We start from the raw sequence: 19518 nt of genomic DNA on the forward strand, positions 1-19518 counted from the left end.
TTAGCATGGCCAAGAATCAATAATGACCATTGATTGCTACAACTGCCCAATAGTTCACAATGCACCTGGCGCACTTTGTGTTCTAACTGCACAAGAGGCCCTCTCCTGTGGCCTTTTTAAGTCCTATTCAAAGAGACATTAAGCATTCCCTGACGGCTAAGTGCTTCTCAAACTGGCAAATCAAAAGATAAACAATGCTGTTCTGCCTTGATGAGTGTATGAAAAAGTGGATGGTGACATCTTTTCATCTTTGACAAAGAGGCCTACTAATTCTAACTTTCAATCACAAGACAACTAGACAAACGCAGTTAGCGTTATTGAAGTACTTTATCATGCCACAGTCACTGTAATTCATCCACAAACAGTGATGATGCGGTTGCAGGAAGGTTACAGAAAGAGGAAAGTCATTGCTATGTCTCAAACGTGACCTAATAACAACATTTTTGCTCTCACTCCCCCCTCAGGGGTAGTTCTGTTCTATTTGGGGTAAATTCCCTTCGTTCCGAATTACCCGCTCTGACTCTGGAATCATCTATGACTATTGCAGAGGCATGACGCTAGCTGGATTGTACAGTGTCGCAGGGCTGCAGGGGGTGGGGTGGAAGTGTGTAGATGCTGCTGCTGGAAGCATTTGTGGCTTCTTGAATTTAAAGGGTGAAATCATGACTCAGGAGCATGTTATGCTTTATGATGTCTGGCTGTTTTGTTGGTGGAAATGTACAGTAAGAGGACTTTGTTTTGCATATAATGGATTGGCTGACTGTGTAATTTGTCCATAAATTATGAGTGAAACAGACTGACATGTATGTGCATCCCAAACAAAGCGGACATTAGTTTTGATTAAGCTGTACATTGGGAGCCTTAGACCAACACTCAACACTTCCTCCTATATGCATAATAACCCCTCTCAATAATGCATTACCATTAAGGCTGCAGAGAGCTCATGGAACTGTAGGCCTACACATCCTGAAATAGGAGGTGGGAAAAAAAGATTATAAGGGTCCTATAAAAATACAAAAAAAAAAAAAAAAAAGCCCCACCATTAGTAAACTCACAATACATTTACGCTGAACATGAATACACACAAAAATGCATGAATCTCCCGCTTAATAATGTTAGACATAGCACAGAAGAGCACTGTGTAGTCAATAAGGCTGTTCATAAATAGTCCCAATAAATGATCTGGTATTTAAAACTATTCTTGAATTTGTGCAGACCTACACAGACAGTGGAGTTATTTGCTTTTCTTTTCATTTCTTTTCATTTTTTGGACCTCCAGACCAACTTTACTGGCACAAAAAAACAACACAGTGAATTATATTAGCTGCTGCTCACAGTTAAAAACTCTCGCACACTGCTGTAAAACAGTCAACTTTTGAAAGCACAGTACAAATTTGGACAGCCAACACTGTGCATGTAATCAACAGGCTGCATCCATCTTGAACAAAAAGCTTTCAATTATTAGTGATCTGTGTCAAAACAAATTGTATTCCAAAGTGATTTCAGTTGGTATGCGCTTTGTGCTCTTGACAATAGATAACCTCCACCTCATAATTGTGAGTCACTTTATCTTCTAATTTTCTGCTTTGTGTGGAGCACAATGAATCGCCAATTCAAGTCGTCATTCAGAGAATAGAAACAAGATGAGTCTACCATCAAAAAAAAGGAAATATTTGCATATCACTTCCCAATGTAACTAACTCCTCCTGCACATGCACAAACACAACAAAGTTGAGTCCTTGCTTTTTGACCAGTGACATAACAGCCAAATAGTGGAATGGGGACAAAAACTTTCATCCAATGGCGAGGCGGGATGCTGGCCCCAGGTCTGCCTTAACCAGCCAATGGTGCATGAGATGAATCATGGGGTGGGTGACCCTCCCCTCTCCCCTTCTCTTTCCAAACTTGAGGTCAGTGCACTATGCCAGGCCATGGGCATGCTGCGGGCACACACATGGTCAGACATAAGAACTGGAGGACGGGGGCAAGAGAGGGAGGGAGAAAGAGGAGTAGAGAGGAGAAGGCGGAGAGAGGCAGGACAGAAGCACAAGGGTCTGTGTGCTTGAGGTTTAGTGACCACAAATCAGCACCTCTTTTGAGAATAGATGATTTTGAGGTGTCAAAAGCTGTCAGTTAAAAGAAGTTATATTGTAACAATCACATCTAATGTGCATTTGAAAGTAGTCTAACATTTTGAAAAGCCAGTGTTATGTTCAAATGCAATATAAAAATTGATTCGCTGCATCACATAATAACATCATGCAATGAAGAATGGCAATTTAAAAAGTATTGTTTTAGAAGTGATATCAAAGCCAATACAGGAACAACCTGAAAAAAAAAATTCAAGTAATACCGAGCCTTGGTCTGCTTCTAGGTATTTATGGCTATTTTGTCGCTTGCCTGTAAGCTGTCATCTCCCCATTTGCCCTCTGTGTTTATCTTTTGCACCACACGCTAGAGTGTTCACCTTCACAGTGTTCAATGTTACTTTTCTGTTCGATGCCATTTTGGATGGTGTCATTTTCTCCATTTCTACATCATCATTTTCTCCATCATCTTTTTTATGGCGTTTCAATATCACACCCCTGGGACTACAGTTACAAGTTAGCTCTCTGACTAATGTAACATTCCAGTGCATTTGCCATTCCCAATTTCTATTACTTCAACTTTTCTACACCTTGATGTCTTGACCTGATTTGAAGAAACAGTACAGAACAAGACAATATTACTATATAGCTATATTATACTATATACTATAGCTCTATCTTTTTTAAAACAACACAAAATTTCAATTGGCAGCATGTATACAACTACTAAAAATGTATACAGTCCAGTTTTTTATGACCAAACAATATATTTCCAGACTTTTCAGTTCTTTAAGGCATTTCAGACATTTATGAAAATGTGAAAATGATCAAATTCTTCCCACATACTTTGCTAGACTTTGCAGACCTGCATAGAAACCCTGCTAAAACTGGTGTATTTACAGAAATGCTAATCAATGTGCACTGCTCCTGTATAAAAATAAACCTAATAACGCGAAAGGAAAAATAAGAGGGAGACAGACGAAAGGGGAGAGGGGGAGAGAGGGAGAGAGAGAGAGAGAGAAAAAGATGTTTTATGGGAGCAGAGGCAGACAGGACAGGGAGTGAGAGAGATGTATTGTGAGGTTAAATCATGTACAAAATACACACACAGGCAGACTGTGGAGGGGTTAGATGAGTAGGCAGGGCCGTGTGGAGTAGTGTGGGGATGAGCCATAGTCGTACACTGCTTTATATAAATGACACAGTTGACCTTTCTATGTGCTATGTCGACGGTGTCTTTAACCCTATTTAAATCACATGACCATACATGCATTGTGTGTGGACATTACAACACATGAAGACACACATACACACAAGAGTGGCCCCATGTGCATTGTCAAAGCGCATACACACAAACAAACCGTTCAAACAGACACACAGTGTGAGGGAGTGGGTGTAACAGTGAGTCACTGCGTAGCACCAACATCTCTCCCCACTTGTGTTTGCACTGGGCATGTCCTGCTGCAGAAAGGGAGGGAGGGAGGACTGAGGAAGACAGAGGGAGAGAAAAGAGAGGTGGGGAGAATAGAGGAAGAGAACAAGAGAGAGAGGAAAAAGCTGACTCCAACTCCTAAGCTCAAAATAACTCACATCTGAAAATAAACCACAGCAACCACACAGGGGAGAAGAGGGAAGGGACCGAAATGAGAGAAAACTAAGTGAGGAGAGCGAAGTCCCATGTTTCGCTGCAGCCAGACATCATTGGTCCAGCAATCTGTCAATATGAATATAGAGAGTATAGTCGCAACAAAGCAACGAAGATAGCAAATAGAGATAGAGAGCTGTGGTGGTTAAGAGAAAACAGAAAGCAAAGGAGAGGAAAGGAGGGGGAGAGGGGCTTGGCACAAACTGTCACAGTTCATCTGTGCACTGGTACACTGCATCTGGCTTTGGTACCCCCAAATAGCATACACACCAAAACACACACACACACAAAATGGCCTGGCAAGCAGAATTCAGGGTCAAACAATGCACAAACACATCCAGACAGACACAGATAATAATGACAACTGGCACTAGAAATTCCCTATGGACCTTTATAGCATGCAACACACACACACCCACACACTGTTGTAACAATACCAAAATTTTGACTTTTGTAGCTCTGGAGATTTCCTGGACTACACTGCAAACATACACACATTGTGTGTGTGTGTGTGTGTGTTTGTGTGTGTGTTTGTGTGTGTGTGTGTCTGTACACACACAAATACAGTACATGTGTTTGTGCACACTCTGATGCCAGTTTCCAAGATGTTTCCTGACATAAGATAATGCTGCTTAACCAAGCATGCCTGTTTGTTTGTGTCTGTGTATGTACGCATGTGTGCGCGTTAGCTGCAAGCCGTGACAATGTCTGTGTGAGTGTCCTCGCACTGCACTGTAACCAACAAGCCGGCTAACTCATGACGGTGCAGGCCAACATGTTGTCAGTGTGTGTAGAGCTGCAAGCGGAGAGAAGCCTCACCATGAGCCTGCCTACAAACATCAGCCCTGCTGTTCATAAACCTCCCTGAATCAGGATTGCTCGGCCTGTGCATGTTATCACCATATGCATGCTTGACAAATTTACACTAGCACACTTCACATATTGGAGAGATTTACACTAAGCACATGATTTAGCCATGGCTGAGAAGTTTTTCTACTCCAGCAGCTACTTTGGCAGGTGACCAACCACCATTCGGAGGTCCTTTCTAATGTAAGAATCAACTTGGCTGGCAAAATGCTGAAAGTATCCTGTAAATTTTAAAATGCAGCAGGATGAAAGTTAGTTCCACAAACTGCATTTGGGCTTATTTAGCCAAATCCATTATAAACAGCAAGTCGCACATGTATAGAGTCTATGGAGATAAGGTATGCCCAGCAAAGACAGAACCAGCCGTTAGTGAGAGAGGCAGAGCAGCAGATTCTCAATCCCATGCATGAATCTATATCAACATTTGGTTAAGATAACATATCAGTGAATATCAGAAATATTACTGCTTCCTAGTCAGTTGTCTGTATTCTGCTTCCACTCGACACTGCCTCAGCCTGTCTTTAGCAACTCTGCACTGTTGCCATAGCGCCAAGGCCCAAAGCTGAGGCTACAGTGGTACAGACAGACAGGCAGCTCTTTAGCTCAATAAAGTTCAATAAAGTAAACAACACCAGCGGCAGAACTACAAACAAACCACAGCCAGCAAACAAAATGTATATGGAAAAAATATGAAGAAAAAGAGCCCAAGCTTGAAAACCAGTAGGGACTGATAATGTACAAGTAAACTCACTATGTGGTGTTCAGCCTGCCAATTTACTGTCTTTGTAACATAATGAATATGAATGTAAAAAATAGACAAGTAAAGACTGATTTACCTTGTTGATCAGCTTACAAGTTAAAATTATAACACAGTATGACAAAAGAACACAATAATTTCTGTAATAAGCTAGAATTAAGTTTTCCAGGCTAGAAGATATTTCAACACATTGACACACATGCAAATTATGTGCAGGAATATAATATGACAGACAAATGCAAAAAAAACAAGTAACCCTGCATGAACTGCAAGCAACAACAATGCAATACTGTAACAATACATCACCAATAGAGCAAGCACAAACATTCACATCTGGGCTCGCTCTCCCAGGCTCCCTCTAACATATGACAGCGTAATGGAGCACAAAACGCATACTGTCACAGCATCTGGTACAGGCAGAGATAGAGAGAGGCAGACAGAAAATAGACAAAAGCTAAGAGAGATAGAGAGATATTCAAAGGCAACTCAAAATAAGAAGACGAGCGAGACAAAGAATACAGTGGAGAAAGCAAAAAGAGAATAAAAGGAGAAAAGGGAGAGAAAGGAAATGAAAAAGTGGGACAAAAAAAAAAAAAAAAAAAAAAAAAAAACAGAAAATGGAAAGACACCAAGACGGGGGAAGGACCAGGCCTGAAGAGAGTTGGGAGCAATAGGCGTGCAATGCAAGAAGCAAGAGAAAGGGCACAGAGACAAAATGGAGAGATGTTGTGCCCACAAGCTTATTACAACCACAGAGAGCAGAAGAGCACAAACACACACACACGAAGGGCAACGATGCAGGTCAACAATCTGACCACAGCGCGCACACCCAGAGGGAAAGGACGGCAGGAGAAAGTGAGTGTGGAGGAGCATGAGGAGGGGGAGAGCAGGAGAGAGAACACATGGAGGGAGGGAGGAGATACAAAGCATTCTCTTAATAATGCAACTAATGACACCAGGGGAGAGAGACAGAGAGGGATAAAAGGATGAGGACAAGAAAGGACAGTTATATGCTACCCTCTCTCTCTCTCCACACCTCTATTAGCAAGACAAAGAAAAAGAAATCTAAAAGATATCTGGCTCTTAAATGGATATTACAGTAAACACTGTCTGCTAAACAGGACAGACTGTCAACAGCAAACTGTCGCAGACATTATAACATGGCTAAAATCTTTACTTCTGCTCAAACAGTAAATGTCTTATGGTCATATGTATACATATATAACCATCAGAAACCATCAGAAAAATTTTAGGAGGGTGTAGTCACATGTGCTTGTCTATAGAACCCTAAAAATCTGGACGTCCACTCCCCCAAAAATATATATTTAGCATTCTGACACGAAACCCTTGTGAGAAATCAGCAAAGTAAGCTAAATTGTGTCATACTGTGTTGAAAAGGTTTTTAATTTGTGTTCCATAAGGCACCAGGAGCTGAAAATCAAACTCAATTAAAAAGACAACAAAAAGTTAAAGAGGAATTCAAAGAAACTCTATTGTGCCACATCCCTTGAGCAATCAGTGACTTCCTGTGTAATCAGTATGAAGGAGGTTATTGGGGGGCAAGAATGTACAGCCTCGTGTCTAGGTGTCATTGCATGCACACTTCCACTGCCCATTGTGTGCTATAGATAGATGTATTTCTCCCCTGGTGTGACTGCGTGTGACTGCGTGTGTGTGTGTGTGTGTGTGTGTGTGTGTGTGTGTGTGTGTGTGTGTGTGTGCGTGCGTGCGTGCGTGCGTGCGTGCGTGTGTGTGTGTCTGTGAGTGTGTGTGTTTTCACAGTCTTGGAAGTGATTCGGAGGAAAAAGGGGGAGTGTGTAGGGGAAAAATCGATCGGCCTCGTTCTCTGCAGTGCTGCAATCTCAACCGTTGGGTGTGTGTGAGTGCCTCCCTGCGTATGCATGTGCCCCAATTGCAGGGGCGCCACCAAGTGGTCAAAACTGTCCCCACAGTCTTCTGGAAAGACCGTAAGACCAGTGAATAAGGAAAGAAGAAAAAGACGAGTGTGAGAGATGGAAAGAGGGAGACAAAGGGCAATTACGGGTCAAAGATTTGTGGAAGTCAATGTAAATGTCTCACATCAATTTAGTCAGTGTTTTCAATTTAAAGAAAAAAAAAGGGAGCAGGGCGGTCTGAAATCTAAATTCCGAGATAGCAGCAGTGAAAACACACAACTCTGTGGAGCTTCTGAGTGATGTTTTTGACGGAGTAAGGGCCTGACCACATAAAACCACAAGCTCTTACACAGATGACACACACAAACTCTGTGCAGATGTACAATCAAACCACACACACACACACACACACAGAGGTATATTTATATGTATGTACCTCTCCCTCAATCCTTGGGGGCCGGATGCTGGACAAATGGATAGTCTTGTATTCTCCAGAGTTGAGCTTGACCACCATGGCATCAGCATTGACCACCTGCATCACCTGGAGGGACAGAAGAATAGAGGGGGGAGTCAGTGAGTGCTTGACAGAAAGCAGGAAATTTCTTGATGAGGAAATAGGTTAGGGAATGTGATCAGCAGCAGAAAATTGATTTAAAAATGAATTTAAGGACCCAAAACCCTGTAAATCCTAGGGGGGAAAAACACAGTGAAAATCACATCCCCACAGAATGGAGGAGTGGCTGAGTGAGCAGATGGATAGGAGGAGAGATGAGGAGTGAAGGTGCAGGTAAAGAACAAACGGAGAGGAAGAGATCTATTCAAAGACAGGAGGAGAGTGACAGTGAAGACCGCGTGCCGTCAGAAGCGGAAGGCATTGAGAGCAAGTTAAGAAAGAGTGAGCCTTGAGTGACTGAGCGAGCAAGCAAAGTCCCAGCAGGCCTGTGAGGTTTGGAGGACAGAGAGAGGACAGTTTGCTATCTGGGGGATTGGCAGTAGGAGGGAGGGGAGGAGAGAGAGCGAGACAGAGACAGAGAGTCACAGTGCTTCTAAACACCAGCCGCCAAAAACATCCTGTTACAGACAGAGTGGTACAGTATCACATGGCCCTCTGCCCAAAAACTGGCTGGCAGTATTGTGCTTGGAAGACCTTTACAAGTGTGACTCAAGACATGGGCTAGACTATGCTGAGTATTAGTTACTAAATACTATTTCAAGTCTCAGTTTTAGAGCACGTTCAGTTCAGAAGCTGGTGTATGGACCTTTTAAGCTTTAGCTGTCACCAAACCAGAGCCCCAATGGAGAATTCTCAAGAGAGTGATAATCTATGCTAAGTCTTAAGTGTTGGCTGTCAATGAAGAATACTACTGACAAAAGAACAGCAGTTCTTTACTGGCTTTAATCAATCATTCAGCTTCAATTCAGTATTGGCAGAGCAGTGAAATGTGTAATAGGTTCAAGTCCTCGCATTTTACCTAAATCTCTGTGGAATTCATAGTAACTGGTAAAAGTCATGGTCAGCTTCCATATTATTGAAGCATGGAATTATTGTCTGTGACTGCCCCAACAGTCTATATATGGCCTTGTCTATCCATGTGTGCCCTCCAAGTATGGAGACAGATTGGGGGTATAATGTGACGGAGATGGAGGAGTCATCCTAACCCAGAGCCTTTAAGTAGGCCGCCTGGAAGACACTGAGAAATCAATCGGCCCACACATGTAGACACCCACACTCACATTAAATGCCCTCATCATCGCTCACAACACTAGCTAGTGTGTAGGCTGTGCTTGAACTGAAGACCAAAAGTGAGCGATGCACAAGTCTGGGCCACGCATCAAGCTCAATTCAGGGTGAGTGGGTGTTTGTGTGTGCCTGACTGCATAGTGGAAAAAACTAAACACCAACACAGGCGCATGTGTCACTAAAACAAAGCTAGGGCCTGCGCAAGATAGCGTATAGCGGACACACATCTAGGTGTGTTAGCCTCATCGGAACATTCATTTATTCCATGAAAACAAATCAGACCGCCATTGCATTTGCCACCAGAGAGCAGAAATTAGACCAGCCCACATGCTAAATAGGCTGCGCACAACAGCAGCCAAAATACATCATACACTAATCACTGAGCTGAGTGGGAGAGATGGATAGAGAGACATGGGGAGAGGGAGGGAGAGAGACAGAGAGGAGGGAGAGATGGAATGAGTAAGTGCGAGAGGGGAGCGTGCACACAAACACACACAAAACATGCACACATGCGCAGGCACACACACCAGCCTACACAAATTCACACTGTAACAAGGTCATTTTGTGGCCTGCCCAAATAAATAAAGAGCGAAAGAGAGAGAATGTGGCAGGAGCAGAAGAAAATGGCTGAGCGTTTACTGGCTAATTATCAGCTGGGGGAGGCAAGAATGAGGGAGGCAAAGGAGGACAGATCAACGCACACCAATACAGCGAACAGAAGGAAGGACAGAGGCAGAAGGGAGGGAATGAGCAGTGATGAGGGGAAAGAGAGGATGAGTGAGGAAGACAGGGAAAAGAAGAGTAGAGGAAAGCTGTCACAGGGAATATCAGAAGAACAAAGAAAGACAGTGAAAGATGGAGAAGGGATAGAAAATAGAGCAGAGACAGAGCAGAGAAGTCTTTGCAAAGTAGCTGCCATGAGGGACGAGCAAGCAGGCAGAAAGACAAGCAGGCGGGCAGCATGACTCATTGGTCTAATCTGAGATTGGGTTTAGGTGGTGGGGATCTACTGCCACCTTCTGGCTGTCACTGGTATGACATCTGCAGTGGTTAGGATCAATCAAAGCACCAAGAGGCATCTTGGCTAGAGTCAGGGAATATGGTGGTTGTCAATCGAACTCATTAGCTTGGCTTCAACTACAGGGCCAAACACAAGCATAGCCAGGCCTCGCTCATTACTCATGTCAAAGCATCTTCCCCCAAAAGCAACATTTATGACACTCTTTAATATCTTGCTGCCAGCTGAAAAGATTTGTCACCCAAGCTATATGGTTTCACATAAACTAATGGTGTTTTTGATGCTGTGATAAACACCTTGAGCTGGCTTGTAGCCCACTCGCCCTAATGTGAATGTGTATAAAAAGCTTTGTGGAGGACACTATCCTGGGACAGTTACCAACAGTCTAAAGGTCTTCACACCTCATCTCCATTCAATTTGACTGATTTTAACTGGGACATGAACCAACAGTCTCAAGATGCTTTCTCTCCTCATATTTTGCCTTAAGAGACTTTAAATAGTGTAAAGAGGCCTTCTGACCTTATCTTCATTCTGTTTGACTGATTTTAAGTGGAACATGTGCCAATAGCCTACAAAGAGTTTCTCATCTTATCCATTTCCCTCTTAACCAAATGTTAATGTGCGCCAATAAGCTAAAGATGCCTTCTCATCTGACTTTAACTGCCACTACTGCTTAAGATGACTGCTCTTCTTGCTTATTTCACTCCCAACTCATAACCTGAAAGTACATAGACATTCTACATAGGTCAGCAATATTCACATTATTATAAATACTACACTACAAGCTGGCATTAGAAATCTGAAAATACATGCAGGGCCACAGCACATCATATGGCGCACAAGCCACCCCTAGCACCAATAGGAAGTATCACACTGCAGCCTGTGAAGACCACACACAGTGCACACAAAGAAAAAAAAATGCATCAGCATTCGGGGGTAGTGAAGCTAGAAATAAGACAGTGGCGGGAAGTGTCACAAGGTGGCACATCGATCAGCACTAGCATACGCCTAGCCACCACCAGGGAGGGGTTGTATATACAAAATAATTGGGGCAGCTGTTTTGATGCACATCATTCAGCGCAGATGTATTTTGGCCTTCAGAGAAGGACAACTGTATAAACCAAGACCTACATGTGACATCTTGCACACTTAATCCAAAGGAAGCATTGCAGCACATATATACAATTATGCGTATTTCACTGCACTTTAATGTCGCAGTATAATCCTTATACAAAGTCAAATAAATTGCAGAACCCATGCACTCCAGCGCTTCAGTGTAACTTCTACAGCGAATGCAAGCACACCACACAGCGTGTCCTTCTCAGGAGATGACAAGGTAATGACGCGAGGCTGGCAAAGGGGTTTACACCACGTCACCTTTTATCCATCACCTCAGCAGGTCAATGGTCACCCAGGGGAGAGGAGGGAAGGGGATAGGAAAGGAGAGAAAGACTGTTGGGATGTGGCCTACATCCGCCTCTCTGGTCCCAGTAGGGATGAGAAGAGAGAGACAAGCAAGACAAAAAGGAAGATGAGTCAGCAGGACTGACTCGTGGGGATTCGGGCTGCTCTACCTCTCCAGTCTATCCATCACTCAGATAATAAAAAGTGAAAAGAGGAGTGGATGAGAAGAAGGGAGGAGTGTATGATGATGGGGTAGATGGATAGATATGTCACTAAGGGAGTCAGTGCACTGCAGTGTCAGCTGATGAGCAATGTCACAGGGTGACATGTGAGCCAATGACAGGCCAAGGTGACCAGAGACTGTCCAAAAACAGTGGATCTCTCACTCACACAGCCTGGACAAGCCAACATACAGTTTCCCCTAACACTGAAGTAGAACTGTAAGCTTGCCATTTGTTCATTTTAAAGGAGAGTTTGAGTGCCTTACCGCTGCTGCTTGAGTGGCCTTTCAACTCGTGAAAAACTTCCCTAGACAATATCTGATTCAGCATATCCCAAATCAAGCACTTCTTTCACCTAGGAGGTGATCCAATTTTACTGCAGAAAAAGCAGGCAAGGTAACATAATGGAGAAGGGTTTGATGCCCAAGGCACAGTGTCTCAGGGGTTGCCGATAGCCTGCTAATCCCTAAACAAACTGACTAACACACCGGCATCTGGCAGCCGCAATCCTCTTCTGTGGCTCTTTGGGGAGAACCGTTTGAATGGAGAGAGGAAGTGGAGGACAAAGAGAGGAGTCCCGCTGAGATCAAAAGTGCATCAAGGTTCGACTGGAGGCATCGGCAGTGCTACATCGTACTGCTGGAAAACAGTGCTAGAAAAATGGCAGAGGAGAGGACAGAGCACAGCCCCATGGATCTTGGTGATGTGGTTTTTTTGACTTTCAAAGTTTGAATCTTTTCATCCTGCTTCCTCCAACTTCCTCTATAGCTCCTTCCAAACACACACCTCCAATTTCAACAACATTCTTCTCCCTCTTTCTCATTTGCCATCTTTCCACTTCTTCCTTCACCTTCCTGAGCTCAAAACTAAGCCTTCGCTCACAACCCCACAGCCCACTTCCAACCCCCCTACTTTGCTCACCCTCTTTTTCCATTTTCATTTTGAGGGGGTTCAGGGAGATCTGAGAGCGGCACATACTGATAATATAAATGTTTTATCCTTTCTCTAGCCTCTTCCCTCTGACTCAGGGAAAAATATACATACACATAGTTTCTTTTTTTCTCCTCTCCTTTATGTGTGTGCAGCTTCTCAAACTCATTCTGTAAGCAGATTGCCAAAGCAACACCTTTTATGTAACCCGCAGGCTAGCCATGAATTTTTCAGGGTCTTAAAAGTTCAGGGTCTGGAGGGAGCGGAGGGCAGATAAAAGACAAACTTTAGGGGTATTAGACTTTTTTTTTTATTCCTAAAGAAAAATATATCAGCTGAGGGGAAGCGAGCAGGGAACTCAATTTCAAAATGCACACAAAGGAATCCAGATTTAAAGCTAAACTTTTTAGACTGAAGTTGCTTTACTACGTTAAAGCCATGACTTGGAAACTATAATGTGGTGTCTTATAGAGACAACGAGGTTAGACTGAATCACTGAAACGGATCGAGGAGTCAATCTCACTTCATTTGAAGTAATGGGTACTGACAGGGACTGGGGAACGGGGTGAGGTTTAGGGAGGGGCAAATTCCCTTGCTCTTGATATTAAGGACCCTAATTTGTCCCGCGGGCCCTAGCCAATAACATCCAAAGCTAATATCGCTAGTTCTTGGCTTTTGGGGGTCATTCTGTGCTGCAGCCAGAGCATACGCCAGCGATTTGGCCCTAATTTGACTGGGGAGTGCTTCAAGGTTGCAGTTAAGCATTCCTCCTTGTACCTTTAGTGAAAGAAGGGCACTTTTTCAGTGGGGTGAAGGGTGAGGCAGAAATGTGAAAATGTGAGGTGTGAGGATGACACATTTCGTTAGAAGCCTTAAAGTGATTCTGCTTTTTCTGCAGTACTGAGAGAAAATTAGAAGTGCCACAGCAGACATCAAGTGGTGGTAGCAAGTGGGAGACGGCCTCTCCTTAGCACTAAAGCCAAGTCTTCTTTGTGATGCGTAATGTCTGCATGTCATGCTGAAAGTTTTATACCTTACTCCTACTTTTTCTCTGTGCTTCTGCAAGTTTACTGAAGACTTTTTAAGTGCACCAAGATAATCCAACTTTAAAGATGTCAGTCAGTAGTTAGTTTATGTCAGTGGCAAAAAAAATAGGCAGTAAGCATGGACTAAGCAGAGAGGCTGCACCGTTTCGGCAATGGGCCTCAGTGTATAAAACAACCTTACCTTAGCCACAAACTGTCTGTCCTTCTGGTCCAAGTTGGCTGTGGGCGCCACATAGTCTTTCCAGATGCGGACCTTGCGCTCTTTAGCAGATCTGGCCAAAGACAAAATCATATCATCATCACAGATTGTCCTCAGTCAGATATGATATAATTATAAATTAAATCAGGTAATGAAAAATGATACATTCAGTTGAAAAGAAAGTTGCAAATGCAAACTGAAACCAGCAATATAAAAAAAATGCGTAATTCACAGATTACGGCAACCTCCTCATTTGCCTTGAGGAGAGCACAGATAAAAAAATTTATGCAAATAAATAGGAAAATAGCATGAAATTGTTCTGCTAGACTAAAGTCAGCATACATTTGTAAGTGTGCTATTGATTCGCAGTCATTTCCTGTATCAAAAACTCATGAGTCCAGGTGCACCCAGGTGGCTTGCCATGTAAAGCATGTACCATGTCATTCCATCTCTCTGCCCTGTGTTTCCTGTCTCTCTAAACTGCCAAAAACTGTCCAAAATGTAATCTTTAAGAAAAACAAACAAATAAAACTCATGAGTCTGCTTGTACTCTATGTAGTCACTACATATTATACCAAATCATCAGGACAGAATGAAATCTATCCACTGGGTTCTTACACCTCTCCCATCTCACACATCGATCTTAAGTTTGTGATTGGATTTGAAGAGCTGGTCAGTGTTCAGTATAATATATGTTGTGGTGGATGGGAGGTGTCACATTCAGCTGGACTGCTTGAAAACGTACTCTTTACACAAAATATTGTAATAAATCTAAAGTTGATAAAAAATGATTCACACTGTTGCAAAGTACTCCAGGTGTCTATAGATGCATACCGTTCAGCAGCTCGAAGTTTCTCAGCTCCCTGGGTATAGACAGCCATGGACCAGTCTACACAGCGGGCAAAGCCTTCCTTCAACAGCAGCTCTGTGATGTTACCATTCTGAAACAAACAAAAACAACAGGGACTGGTTACACTCCAGTTAAAATCTGAAGCAATGGGAAAGAAGGTTTGAGATATTCTGTCAATTTCTACAGTGTAATACTATGGGCACAATGGTTACGCCTTGGACTATATGTACACCTGTAAATCACAAGTTGGGTGTGAGACACTGTACCAATTTCAACCAGCCTGGCTGTGTGTTTAACAAAGAATCAGAATCTGGAGAGAGCACAGATGCTTAATACTACAGCCTGTATGTCCTTTTCTGTTTGTACATATAACCAAGTCTGAGTCCTATGTGTTGATGTTTTTTCCACTGATAAAAAGAAAATAAGCAGTGCACTTATTTTAGCATTTTATTCCTTTACTCATATCAAAGCAGAGAAGCCAGCGAGAGAGTAGATGAGATGAAGGTGAGTAATAGCTCTGCCATAATTACATCCTAAGCAAGTAAGGACACAAGTGTGATTTCAGAGGCCAAGGTCTTAACCACCCCAACATGTCTGAGCACGGATTCTTGTCTCTTACCGGGTGCAGGATGGTGCCCAGTATGACCTGGTTAGGGCAGCTCTCCAGGATGATCTGCACATCTCTCTGCAGTAGACGTGACTCTGTGAAGAACTTGGCCTCTGCTGCAAATGGCTCTGGAGTTTCTGTACCATCCGCCTCCCGCTTGAATGTCGGGCACTGGGGAGGAAAGGAGGAAATGTGCATGAAGGAAAATGCACTTTAATACATAAAATCAGTAATACTTACAACAATATTAAATTGGATTATTGGAAGTTACCCTGTGGCCTAATTGTCAAATTACACTGCCACAACTGAAATAGCTGAAACAGGTTACTGCTGGATGTAGTGGACGGACAATAACAATAGCTAAGAAAGGCATTATTTGTATATCTTGTACAGACGTTTGATATAATCTGTTTTCTCCCTGCGTTTCTTTGATCCTTCATAAACCAATGTCATCCTCCTGTACATATTTCCTTGCAAACTAGTGCAAGAAAACACAGACAGATCTAAACAACAGAGGGACGACCGGCAGATAAGCGTTTTAACAGCGAGACAAAGAAACACCTTCAAATGGACATAATATCTTCAAATGGGAGATTAAAAAAGATTTGTTATCTTGAGTGGTCCATTGGCAAAGCTGGGCTCAGTGAAAAAGATGGATGGAGAAATTTAGCAGAGAGGATATAAAACTGCTAGAACAAACAGACTTAAAGGAATGGAAAAAGAGCTGTTACTGTTTAAATATCAACTTTTTCATTATTTTTATAAGTAGAGCAGACAGTCTACAACCAAGTACTTTATTAGTATTATGACACTGAGGTTCAGAGGGGTAAAAGCGTGTCAAACTTGTAAACACTGTCTACAGAATAGCAACCAACTGATTGTTCAGTTATTCATGAACACATCCTTATCTACCCATCTATTTTTTTTGCCTTTTTATTTTTGTTCTAATCTTGACCCATTAAGGTTAGTCCTACTTGCCATTTGTTTTCTGCAGTCTGGAAACTTTTGAAAATCAGCCCAACACATTAACACTGAAACATCTGTAAATGCAGTGAGTGGTGATTACCTTGATTCCAGACAGCATGACGGTGACCAGGTAGTAGTCTGGGAGGAGCAGGGCACGAACAACACTGCCGTCACGCACATGCTCAATAATGGCTGGGGGAGGGAATGAAAAGACAAAGTAGAGGAGTGTCAAAGTGAAACGTGTGCATGGAATTACTAACCACTTAAATCCTAGAACACCCTTGGCGAGCTGCCTCCCCTTCAATACTACTCGCTTCTGCTTAGAGCCACTTGAGTTCCATTTTTGTCTAGATGCCATCCCAGTTTCAGTTTCACTGTGCAACAGAAATGAATTACTTCATTCAAAGGTTTCCTCTCACAGAGGCAGCATGAGTGGACAGGTATCATCCCCTCACCAATTCATGGGTTGGACACAATGAACTTACATTTACCCATGTGAGTAAATTCTACAGTAGTTAGCTTAGGAAAATCTAGCCACAAAGCAAGCTAGGTCAGAGCAGGGAATCTCTAAATTCTTTTCAATTATTTATTTTAAACGTTATTTATGCTGGGATGATTGACTGGGCATTACATTTTGAGCAATGCCCCACTTCACACTACATAGTTGTAAACAATAACACCTGTCAGCCACTAAGCACATCATACTGAACGGTGGGATTGAAGTACTAGGGGGGCCCTCCCTGACAGTTGTTGAGGAAGGGGAAAGTCATGGTCTCATTGCCAGAATGTGCATCACCACTTAATGTTTCAACAATAGTGCATGAAACATAACACAGGCCTTGAGGCTACATTCATTTATTTGGAAACCTTTTGCAGTAATACAAAGTATTTTTCTCTTCCAAAATCACATCCCTTTCAATTGCTGCCCTTGACCTCTAAAATACCTTTAAGAATAGGACTTAGAGTGAGCCAGCTATGTGAATCACATTTCAGACGTAAATAGTGTTTCCTGAGTATATCAGCCGTGTGTGTGTATCTGTTTAGGGGAATGCGCAGAAGCAGAAGCCAAAGAGAGAGGGAAATTGGTATTCCAGTTCTAGACCACAGCAACTCAATGCAGGGCACATTTAAAGTGCTTCGGCTGGATTGCTGCCTCCAATTTTCAAACAAGCCTGACTGTCTCCCCAGAATGGCAAGAACAAGAAGTTAAAGAATGAAAAAAGCCATCCCCTGTTCATTTTCCCATTCAATTAAAGAGTAGTGAAATGAGCTGAGCCTCTGTTGACGCCAGTCGTCCGGAATGAATGGAGTGGCACATTACACCTTGGGTAGGACAGATGAGAGGTTGAAATGAGCTGGTGAAGGGTGATTCCGGGTGCCATTACATGCCGTGAAGTGGATATTGAGAGCAAAACATCTCAAGCCAAAATGGTGGATTTCTGTCACAGCCTGCAAATTGGGTTTCTGTGTGAAAGCGGAGGCTTAAGCAGCCTTATGCATTTTTATATCCCCATATGTTTATTTCCCTGCTGAAGTTTGCTCTGCCTGAGTGTGACCCCTTGATTCCACCAGGCATGGCTGTGTCGCGTTCCAGCTGCGACCCAGCAACCAGAGCCGATCGCATCCACTTTAAACCATGTTTGTGATTCGGCAAGACACACCACAGCGCATTTCAAAAGCAGCTCTCCGCTCTGCTTAAAATACATGCCTAGCCTGTTTTTGATGGAAGCAGCATCGAGCTGCACAGTATAGATCAAGCCAGACGGGACATCAGACACAGGAACAGCATAGAGCATTCAGTCAGTTTTCAAAATAAAACATCCTGTGTTCATTACATCATAACAGTACTATTGGAACACTAGCACTCGGCCAGAGGTCAACCATCAGAGGAAAATCTGCGTAAGTCAGCAAAATCAAGCCGGTAAAACAAGTTTCTGACCTGCTCTCGGTGGGCTATCAAGCCCTGTGGAGAACTGAAAAAACACATGCTGCAGATGCAACATCACAGAGTTGCACCTAGTGGAATCAAAGCGTGAGAGTGCATCTATGTATCCGCTTGTGTGCTACTCCTAAACCCCGTTACCGTTGACAGGTTTCTGGTGCATGGAGTCAACGAAGTTGCGGGGATTCTCCATGGTGTACTTGATGTCACGGATGGTGTGTGTTCCGCCACCCTCACTCCACATGCCCTTCTTGGAAGCCTTGGCCTGGTCCTCCAATTCACAGAGTCTGGCCTGCTCTGGACTGGTCACCCATGCGCACACACACACACACACACACACACACACACACACACACACACACACACACACACACAGAAACAAAAAAAGAAGTGTGAGGTTAGGCCAAGATAAATAGCCTAGATGTGATAAAAATCAATTTATTGCTGTGCATCCAATAAAGCAAAGACAAGGCAGTATACAGCCTAAATGTTTTACAGATCTACACCATTTGTCATAATCCTCTTTGCACACAGCACCACCATGAGGCATGAACTAGGGGGGTCCACCCCCAAAGACCTGCAAACTGTACAACTCAAGATATGAACTTAACATTAGATTGAGAAAGCATAGATGCTCCAATATGACGCTTTCTGAACTGTCTCTGGAGACAGTGCAGGCTGGGAAATGAGGTGAAAAAAACAAATTAAAACAAGGATGTTATTGTAGTTCAAAAGGGCAAACCAACCACACCAACTTTCTTAGAAAGGAGGATGGACTATATGTATCAAGGCCAGGCACCGGGGAGAAGGCTACTAACATAACATCAGGTAAGACATATTTTGTTTTGACAACTTATAAATTAATGTTAACTAGTTAATGAATGTTTGGACCCGTTAAGACCTGTAGCATGAACACCTCTAACATTGCAAGCCTGCAGCTGAAATCATTTATTTCATTTTGGTGACCGACAGATTGGCACTTTTCAAGAGAAATTCTAGCTGCTTTAAGAAAAAAGAGGGGAAATGAACATAATATCACCACAGCACCAATGTGTTAACTAAAACAAAACACCATGACACAGCATGAAATATGGACTAATACTAAAATCCTGTTCATTTCTTATTGAGTTAAGTTGTTATGGTAACTTTCAAGGCCAGCCTTGGGGAAAGTAGTGATTAACCACTGTTGTAAGAATGTTGCTGAACCACTGCTGTGATAGCTTAAGTGAAAATGTTGCTGATAACAAAATTGTTAACAGCCACTATGAAGATCACAGGGCTTTTGAGCTCCAGAAATCTTACGACAACCCCCTTTAAAAAGGACAGGCAGCTAGCACAGCCTG

At 42.9% G+C, this 19518-nt stretch overlaps 1 protein-coding gene across 1 annotated transcript in view; it reads right to left on the reverse strand.

Annotated features, from left to right (window-relative positions):
- Window positions 1-19518, reverse strand: part of snd1 (staphylococcal nuclease and tudor domain containing 1) — a 191369-nt gene that overhangs the window by 162409 nt on the left and 9442 nt on the right. Inside the window, exons 5-10 of the mRNA XM_030045402.1 lie at window positions 18317-18477; window positions 16334-16425; window positions 15280-15438; window positions 14645-14751; window positions 13793-13883; window positions 7688-7792 (exon numbers count right to left, since the gene is read on the reverse strand). Coding sequence (XP_029901262.1) covers window positions 7688-7792; window positions 13793-13883; window positions 14645-14751; window positions 15280-15438; window positions 16334-16425; window positions 18317-18477 — 715 coding nt within the window. The remainder of the gene's footprint in view (window positions 1-7687; window positions 7793-13792; window positions 13884-14644; window positions 14752-15279; window positions 15439-16333; window positions 16426-18316; window positions 18478-19518) is intronic.

The sequence above is a fragment of the Myripristis murdjan genome, chromosome 23, assembly GCF_902150065.1.
Source record: "Myripristis murdjan chromosome 23, fMyrMur1.1, whole genome shotgun sequence".
NCBI lineage: Eukaryota > Metazoa > Chordata > Actinopteri > Holocentriformes > Holocentridae > Myripristis > Myripristis murdjan.